This window comes from Fundulus heteroclitus, chromosome 8, assembly GCF_011125445.2.
Source record: "Fundulus heteroclitus isolate FHET01 chromosome 8, MU-UCD_Fhet_4.1, whole genome shotgun sequence".
Lineage (NCBI taxonomy): Eukaryota > Metazoa > Chordata > Actinopteri > Cyprinodontiformes > Fundulidae > Fundulus > Fundulus heteroclitus.
The window spans coordinates 5683362-5692613 of record NC_046368.1 but is presented as its reverse complement, the minus strand read 5'-3'; the positions used below and the strand labels follow the sequence as shown (position 1 = coordinate 5692613).

Genomic DNA, 9252 nt, shown 5'->3' with positions numbered 1-9252 from the left:
ACAGTGAAATAAGTCCTCAGACATTGTCTTATATAACTTGTCTTTTTAAGGAGGAAAAAGAAGTTTAACCCTTCAGATCAAACCGTCAAAGGTAAAGTTTAAATTAGCTGAGATACAATTAGTAGAAACATTCTGTTAAATATAGTGCATTAATAAAAAGTATATTTTCATTCATAAACTTGTTCGTAATAAACTTTAAACTAATATTTGTTTAACAGTGTCAAACATTGTGTTTTATACAACATAAAGTATTTTTTAGTTATTCACCAAAAAACGACATTAGAAAACTTGATGAAATAAATGACGTTGGCAAAGAGCAACATGTGGAAGAGCAGATAAATTGTGTGAAAGAGCTCCACCCAGTGGAGTTCTGTGGTAATTACCAGAACCTTCCTGAAGCCTCTGGAGCTCCGCCTGTTAGAATATAAAGCTGGGACGGTCCCACTGACTGACAGAAAGCTCTACAAGCAGCAGAGGAGTGAAGAGACGCCTGAACAGAGATTCATCTGAAGACAAGAAGACTCCAGACTAAACAGGAGGAACATGCTGTGCTCTCATGGATTCCCGTCTGCCCTCAGTCCATTCATGGACTTCTCCTGGCCTGTACGCAGTCTGTGGCCAGAGGTCAGGCCTCTGTTCTACCAGCAGGATCTCCTGCAAAGAAACCTGCAAGACCTGCGCAGCAGTCTTCAGCTGATGGACAAAGTTCAACGGCAGATCCTGGAGGACACGGAGCCTTTCAGGAGCAGCGTGGCTCTGCAGCCAGTCTCCTACCAGCTGGACAAAGAGGGAGAGCACTTTGGCCTAACCCTGGACACTCAAGGCTTTGCTCCAGAAGAGCTGTCAGTCAGGCAGGTGGGCAGGAAGCTGAGAGTCAGCGGCAAGACAGAGAAGAAACAAGAGGACGGCAAAGGCTCCTACTCTTACAGACTGCAGCAGTTCAGACAGGAGTTTGATCTGCCTGAAGGGGTGAAGCATGAAGACGTCAGCTGCAGCCTTTCTCCAGATGGAAAGCTCCACATCCAGGCAGCCAAAGTTGCTGCTGTTGAGGCGGCCGACAGAGAGCTGACTATCAGGAGGAGCTCAGAGGAGGAAACACATCAGAGTGTGTGTTCACAAGCAGAAGACAGCCGAGCAGAGACAGACCACAGATCATAGGACAGACCTGCAGACATGGACTCACATACATGTTGATGTGCCAATGGAGGATTTTGATCTTTCTAACAGTGGTTGTAAGGATCAATGGCAACTTTGTACTTTAATGTATCTATATATGGAAATATTTGTAAAATAAATGGATAATTGAAAGACAGTTTTCTACATGTGCTTTTATTCTGACATCTTGCTAAACACACCTTAAAGGTATTAAGTGTTTCACCATCAGAAAATTGGTTAAATACTTTGTTCCACCAAAAACTCGACACATGGAACCCCAATAATTGCATAGTTAAAAAAGTAAATGTCACATATTTGCAAATAGATTATAAATGATACCTAGAAACCACGAGTACTCAAGTATTTGCATTAATGGCTAACATGCTAGAATTTAAGTTTGTGTGCATCATGTTTTCACTGATCCTCCTTTGGATGTTGCAACAGCTTCATTGGAGTAAATCTGTGGTAAACTCAATTAATTAACCCGGATCTAGAAAGTCACACCCAGAGCATTTCAGAATGCAAACCAATCATGAAGTCCAAGGAATCATCTGCAGACCTCAGAGACAGGATTGTCTACAGATCAAACTCTGGAGGGAAATTAACCACAGATTCCTGCTTAGAAGCACCAGGTGGGCATAATAGCCTCTATCATCTCTAAGTGGAAGAAGCAGGGAACCCCCAGGACTCCTCCTAGAGCTGGCTGGCCTTCTTAACCGAGTGACTGGGAAAGAAGGGACTTAGTCAGGGATGTGACCAAGAATCTGACGGCCACTCTGTCAGAGCTCCAGTGTTGCTCTGTGGAGAGAGGAGAACCTTCTAAAAGGATATCGATCTCTGCAGCAATCCACCAATCAGGCCTGTAGGGTAGACTGACCTGATGGAAGCAACTCCTTAGTAACAGGGACATGACAGTCTGCCTTGAGTTTGAGCCAGAAATCACCCATAACACTTTCAGACTATAAGAAATTAAATGTCCCTAGTCTGATGGAATAGAGTAAACATTTTAGCATGGATTCAAAGCGTCATATTCTGAAGAAACCCAACATTGTTCATCACATGGAAAATACCATCCCTACAGTGAAGCATTGTAGTGGCAGTGTTATGCTGTAGAGATACTTTTCAAGTGGCAAGAATTAAAAAACTATTCAGAAAAGAGGGAAATATAAATTCCTCAATTTTCACAGAGATCCTGGATGAAAACATGCTCCAGAACGCTCTTGACCTCAGACAGACACAACGGTTCATCTTTCTGCAGGACAATGACAAACAGAAAATTACTACACATAATGTTTTATTTCTTGCTATAACAAAGAATATCAATAAACAATGGATAGATTTCATGGGGAAAAAGTCTTTAAGACAGCTCTAGCATAAAACTATAAGAGAACCGACTGTAAATATGGAAGTATTGGTCAAATGTCTGTGAAACATGCCTGAAACACATTAGCATTATATCAGCAATAATTGTTCATTATTATAAAAAAATTAATAAACATTTTCGCTAATCAAACCTTTGAGCCTTATTAACAGTATAATATCTTAATTAGTTTCTGGTATGGTTTGAATGCTAAACACAGGATATTATTTAGTGTTTTTCAGCAGGCAATGTACAAGCACCTATTATAAATATGCCCCATTTTCAATAAAAACCAAGAGAAATAAATCCTTAGATACTTTCTTATAAAGGTTGTCTTGCACTGGAAGAAAAAGAGGATTAACCGTTTGGTTTAAACTTTCATTTAAAAAGTTTATACTACACAAGATACATTTTTATTGGATTTTCAGCACGTCATATACTCTCCAGGTACCTTCCAATTAACTTTTATAAGACAAAACATCTCAAACAATATACCCCGACACAGAATCATGACAAGATACATTTACTAAAAACATTCTATGAAATCTACTACATTATAATAAGTATGATTTCATTCAGAAAGCTTTTTTAGATATATGTTTTTGCCATAATGTTCTCAAAAACCTTAAGCAATATTGGTTTAACAGGCTGAAACATTGTGTGTTTTATAAAACAAATTATTTTTAGCTCTCCACCAAAAAACGACATTAGAAAACTTGAAATAAATGATGTATAAACGATGTTGGCAATGAGCAACACGTGGAAGAGCAGATAAATTGTGTGAAACAGCTCCACCCAGTGGAGTTCTGTGGTAATTACCAGAACCTTCCTGAAGCCTCTGGAGCTCCGCCTGTTAGAATATAAAGCTGGGACGGTCCCACTGACTGACAGAAAGCTCTACAAGCAGCAGAGGAGTGAAGAGACGCCTGAACAGAGATTCATCTGAAGACAAGAAGACTCCAGACTAAACAGGAGGAACATGCTGTGCTCTCATGGATTCCCGTCTGCCCTCAGTCCATTCATGGACTTCTCCTGGCCTGTACGCAGTCTGTGGCCAGAGGTCAGGCCTCTGTTCTACCAGCAGGATCTCCTGCAAAGAAACCTGCAAGACCTGCGCAGCAGTCTTCAGCTGATGGACAAAGTTCAACGGCAGATCCTGGAGGACACGGAGCCTTTCAGGAGCAGCGTGGCTCTGCAGCCAGTCTCCTACCAGCTGGACAAAGAGGGAGAGCACTTTGGCCTAACCCTGGACACTCAAGGCTTTGCTCCAGAAGAGCTGTCAGTCAGGCAGGTGGGCAGGAAGCTGAGAGTCAGCGGCAAGACAGAGAAGAAACAAGAGGACGGCAAAGGCTCCTACTCTTACAGACTGCAGCAGTTCAGACAGGAGTTTGATCTGCCTGAAGGGGTGAAGCATGAAGACGTCAGCTGCAGCCTTTCTCCAGATGGAAAGCTCCACATCCAGGCAGCCAAAGTTGCTGCTGTTGAGGCGGCCGACAGAGAGCTGACTATCAGGAGGAGCTCAGAGGAGGAAACACATCAGAGTGTGTGTTCACAAGCAGAAGACAGCCGAGCAGAGACAGACCACAGATCATAGGACAGACCTGCAGACATGGACTCACATACATGTTGATGTGCCAATGGAGGATTTTGATCTTTCTAACAGTGGTTGTAAGGATCAATGGCAACTTTGTACTTTAATGTATTTGTATATGGAAATATTTGTACAATAAATGGATAATTGAAAGACAGTTTTCTACATGTGCTTTTATTTTGACATCTTGTTAAACACACCTTAAAGCTATTAAGTGTTTCACCATTAGAAAATTGGTTAAATACTTTGTTCCACAAAAAACTCGACACATGGAACCCCAATAATTGCATAGTTAAAAAAGTAAATTTCACATATTTGCAAATATATTATAAATGATACCTTGAAACCACGAGTACTCAAGTATTTGCATTAATGGCAAACATGCTCAAATTTAAGTTTGTGTGCATCATGTTTTCACTGATCCTCCTTTGGATGTTGCAACAGCTTCATTGGAGTAAATCTGTGGTAAATTCAATTAATTAACCTGAATTTGGAAAGTCACACCCAGAGCATTTCACAATGCAAACCAATCATGAAGTCAAAGGAATCATCTGCAGACCTCAGAGACAGGATTGTCTACAGATCAAACTCTGGGGGAAAATTAACCACAGATTCCTGCTTAGAAGCACCAGGTGGGCATAATGGCCTCTATCATCTCTAAGTGGAAGAAGCAGGGAACCCCCAGGACTCCTCCTAGAGCTGGCTGGCCTTCTTAACCGAGTGACTGGGAAAGAAGGGCCTTAGTCAGGGATGTGACCAAGAATCTGACGGCCACTCTGTCAGAGCTCTAGTGTTGCTCTGTGGAGAGAGGAGAACCTTCTAAAAGGATATCGATCTCTGCAGCAATCCACCAATCAGGCCTGTAGGGTAGACTGACCTGATGGAAGCAACTCCTTAGTAAGAGGGACATGACAGTCTGCCTTGAGTTTGAGCCAGAAATCACCCATAACACTTTCAGATTATGAGAAATTAAATGTCCCTAGTCTGATGGAACAGAACAAACATTTTGGCATGGATTCAAAGCGCCATATTCTGAAGAAACCAAACAGTGTTATGCTGTAGGGATACTTTTCAAGTGGCAAGAATTGAAAAACTATTCAAAAAAAGAGGGAAAGATAAATTCAGCAATTTTTACAGAGATCCTGGATGTAAACATGCTCCAGAATGCCCTTGACCTCAGACAGACTAAACGGTTTATCTTTCAGCAGGACAATGATAAACAAAAAAATACTACACTGTCATAGTTTGGGTTTTGTTTCTTTTTGTTGGGTTTTTTTTTATTTGGATTTTTGATACCTTTTTCGAAGACCGTCTCTGGAATCTGCCCTTGGGGGGGGGGGGTCTATCATAGTTTGGGTTTTGTTTCGTTTTACTTTTGGACTAATTGAGACTGTTTCTTATGTAGGCTGTCACACCTTTGCCATTAACCAATCAGTTCAGTCCACATCCAGCCACCAACCTTCTTTAGATTCAATTCAATTCAATTCAATCTTATTTATATAGCACCAATTCATGAAACATGTCATCTCAAGGCACTTTACAAAGTCAAATTCAATCATATTATACAGATTGGGTCAGATTATACAGATTAATCAAAAATGTCCTATATAAGGGAACCCAGTTGATTGCATCAAAGTATTCATTCCTGGAGAAGTGTAGAGCCACAGGGAAAGTCCATGGCTTTGCAGCAATCCCTCATACTGAGCAAGCTTTGTCAAAAAGGAAAGTTTTAAGATTAGTCTTAAAAGTAGACGGGGTGTCTGCCTCACGGATCAAAACTGGGAGTTGGTTCCACAGGAGAGGAGCCTCATAGCTAAAGGATCTGCCTCCCATTCTACTTTTAAAGACTCTAGGAACCCCCAGCAGACCTGCAGTCTGAGAGCGAAGTGCTCTGTTAGGAACATACGGGGTAATCAGAGCTCTGATATATGATGGAGCTTGATTATTAAGGGCTTTATACGTTAGAAGAAGAATTTTAAATTCTATTCTTGATTTAACAGGAAGCCAATGAAGGGAAGCTAAAATTGGAGAAATATGATCCCTCTTGTTGATTTTCATCAGAACTCTTGCTGCAGCATTTTGGATCAGCTGAAGACTTTGAACTGCATTTTGTGGACTTCCTGATAGTAAAGAATTACAATAGTCCAGCCTTGAAGTAACAAATGCATGGACTAGTTTTTCATCATCACCCCTGGACAGAATGTTTCTAATTGTGGCGATATTCCGGAGGTGAAAAAAGGAAACTCTGGAAACCTGTTTAATATGGGATTTAAATGACATGTCTTGGTCAAAAGTCATCCAGCTTTTGATGTCACCAAGACATGACTGCAGTCGAAGTAACTGATTGGATTCATCAGGATTTATGGATAAATATAGCTGAGTATCATCAGCATAACAGTGGAAATTAATCCCATGCTGTCTGATAATTTTGCCAATCGGAAGCAGATATATATATATATATATATATATATATATATATATATATATATATATATATATATATATATATATATATATATATATATATCGTAAAGAGAATTGGTCCAAGGACTGAACCCTGTGGTACTCCAGGGACTGAAACTCTTCAAGTAGGTCATTACATTGTGAATGTTCACGAAGTTCATTAGCCACTACTTTCTCAAGAATTTTAGATAAGAAAAGAAGATTAGATATAGGTCTGTGATTTACTTCTTGATCAAGAGAAGGTTTCTTAAGTAAAGGTTTAATAACAGCTAATTTAAAAGCCTGTTGTACATATCCATTTACCAAGGATAGATTAATCATGTCTAAAATAGAGCCACTGATCAAAGGGAATATATCCTTAAACAACTTGGTTGGGATTGGGTCTAACATACAGGTAGAACAGGGATGGGCAACTTCCATGATAAAGAAGGCCAAATTTTTTTCAGCACGACCATTGGAGGGCCACATGACCACGCACTTCAAATAATTGGATATGAAAGACGCTACAAATTATTCTCAACAAGAACAAATTTTAGATGAATTTATATCTGTATGTTTACTGCACCAACATATAACTATTTTCTGCATATAAATGCATTTCAATATGTCCTTAAGCAAAAGACAAACCGTTTGCTTTAAAAAAAATAGCAAAAAAGGAATTTAAACTCCTCCATATCAATGCATTCAGGAGCATGGGACATTTCAAATTTACAAGGAAAGAGGTATAAAACGGAACAGAACTTAACTCAAACAATAATGTGTCTATCCAGAAACAGCGTGGGCTTTCTTACAATACTGAACGCTCTATAATTGTATTTCTGTTATTTTTTGATTATGCACATCTGTTAGCTTTCTATTCTGAAAAATCTAATGTCCCACCCTCCTGAATGCACCATAGCTTTCTGATGCTCACGAACGCATCACACTGGTCTGTGAACGCTGTGTCTGCATGTTTGATCTTCCGCTTAAGACAAAGCTTTGCAGTTTCACAACTCACGTCGGCTCTCACGGTTTATTGTTGTGTGTGTGAATGAGAAGAGACCACAACAAATAAATCACCCGTACCTCTAGGGAACGCAAAAACCTTTGTGAGGGAACGCAAAAAAAAAAGAATTCCCCATGTCCTTACTTCTTCCCATTTTGTCTGAAAAATGTGACTTTCTCGGTCAAGTTTTCCCTTTATGCCACTGCTAGTGGCCATGGCTCTTGACTTTCTTCGTCGCTGTTGCAAAGCGGCCCGTGCCCGCTATTGTTTGGGTACGGCAAACCCTCTATCGGTCAAACATATAATTACAAGTTTTTATTTTTATTTTTTTATTATTAAATTATTATTTATTATTCGCGGGCCGCACTGAGTTATGACGAGGGCCGTGTGCAGCCCCCGGGCCGCCAGTTGCCCATCCCTGAGGTAGAAGGTTTAGATGAAGCTAAAATTTTAGATAGCTCAGAAAGCTCTACTGCTTCTAAACAGTTCAGGCACCGCGCAGGTTCTAAAGATTCCTCCAATGCTGCCTCACTTACTGAGGACGAGGTAATCATGTTTGGGAGGATGCCAATTATTTTGTTTTTATTGGAATCAGTTTTATTTATGAAGAATCCCATAAAGTCATTACTGCTAAGAGCTAAGGGAATGAATGGATCAACGGAGCTGTGACTCTGAGTAAGTTTGGCAACTGTACTGAACAGAAATCTAGGATTATTTTTATTCTCCTCAATTAATGATGAAAAGTAGGCTGCTCTAACTCTGCGAAGGGTCTTGTTATACAACAATAGACTGTCCCTCTAGATTAGGTAGGATCTACAGCCTTCTGGAAGCTAAAATCTCATGAAACCCTCTTTTAGGGGTGGAGAACTCAGTTAGATTAAACTCAAATGTTATTAAAAAATGATCAGATAGGACAGGGTTGTGAGAAAATACTGTTAATTCTTCACAATCAATGCCATATGTCAGCACAAGGTCTAAAGTATGGAGCTAAGAGTGCGCATTTTGCACATTTTGAGCAAAACCAATTGAATCTAGGATAGTTTTAAAGGCTACACTAAGGTTATCACATTCTGTGTCAATATGAATGTTGAAATCCCCCACTATAATAACCTTGTCAGTGTTTATCACCAAATCAGATAAGAAATCTGTAAGGGCCCGGTGGACGATACAAAACAACAAACAGAAGAGGTTTTATTGCTTTGCAGTTTGGATGAGGGAAACTGAGGGTTAAATGTTCAAAAGAACTGTAATTATTAGTTGGCCTGAGACTAATTAATAAATCAGACTGAAAGATGGTTGCCACTCCTCCTCTTCTTCCCGCAGATCTGGGAATGTGGAAATTTAAATAATTAGAGGGAGTTGACTCATTTATAACGTAGTCCTCTTGTAGCCAGGTTTCTGTGAGACAAAATAAATCAATCTAATTATCAGAAATCAATTGATTAACTAACAAAGTCTTTGGAGGGAGAGACCTTATATTTAATAGACCACATTTAATAGTTTTACTTTTTTGGTTCAAGATGAGCTGTATTGATTTTTATTAGATTTTTTATGATTTGTTCCTTTTAGATAAGTTTTTGATCTGTTAAGTTTTGGCCGTGGGAAAGACACCGTCTCAATAGGATAATGGGTGGGTAACAGTACAGAAGCTGCAGAGAGGTGTGTTAAACTACGGCTCTGCTTCCTGGTCTGGACCCT

At 39.8% G+C, this 9252-nt stretch overlaps 2 protein-coding genes across 2 annotated transcripts; both read left to right on the top strand.

Annotated features, from left to right (window-relative positions):
* Positions 1–460: 460 nt before the first annotated feature.
* LOC118563851 (heat shock protein 30-like) lies at positions 461–1277 on the top strand. Its single transcript, XM_036139776.1, has one exon. The coding sequence runs from the start codon at positions 544–546 to the stop codon at positions 1156–1158; it is 615 nt and encodes a 204-aa protein (XP_035995669.1). The 5' UTR covers positions 461–543; the 3' UTR covers positions 1159–1277.
* A 2134-nt stretch (positions 1278–3411) lies between these two features.
* Positions 3412–4263, top strand: LOC118563850 (heat shock protein 30-like). The gene has a single exon (XM_036139775.1). It carries the CDS (start codon positions 3495–3497, stop codon positions 4107–4109), a length of 615 nt encoding a protein of 204 aa, XP_035995668.1. The 5' UTR covers positions 3412–3494; the 3' UTR covers positions 4110–4263.
* The last annotated feature ends 4989 nt before the right edge of the window (positions 4264–9252 follow it).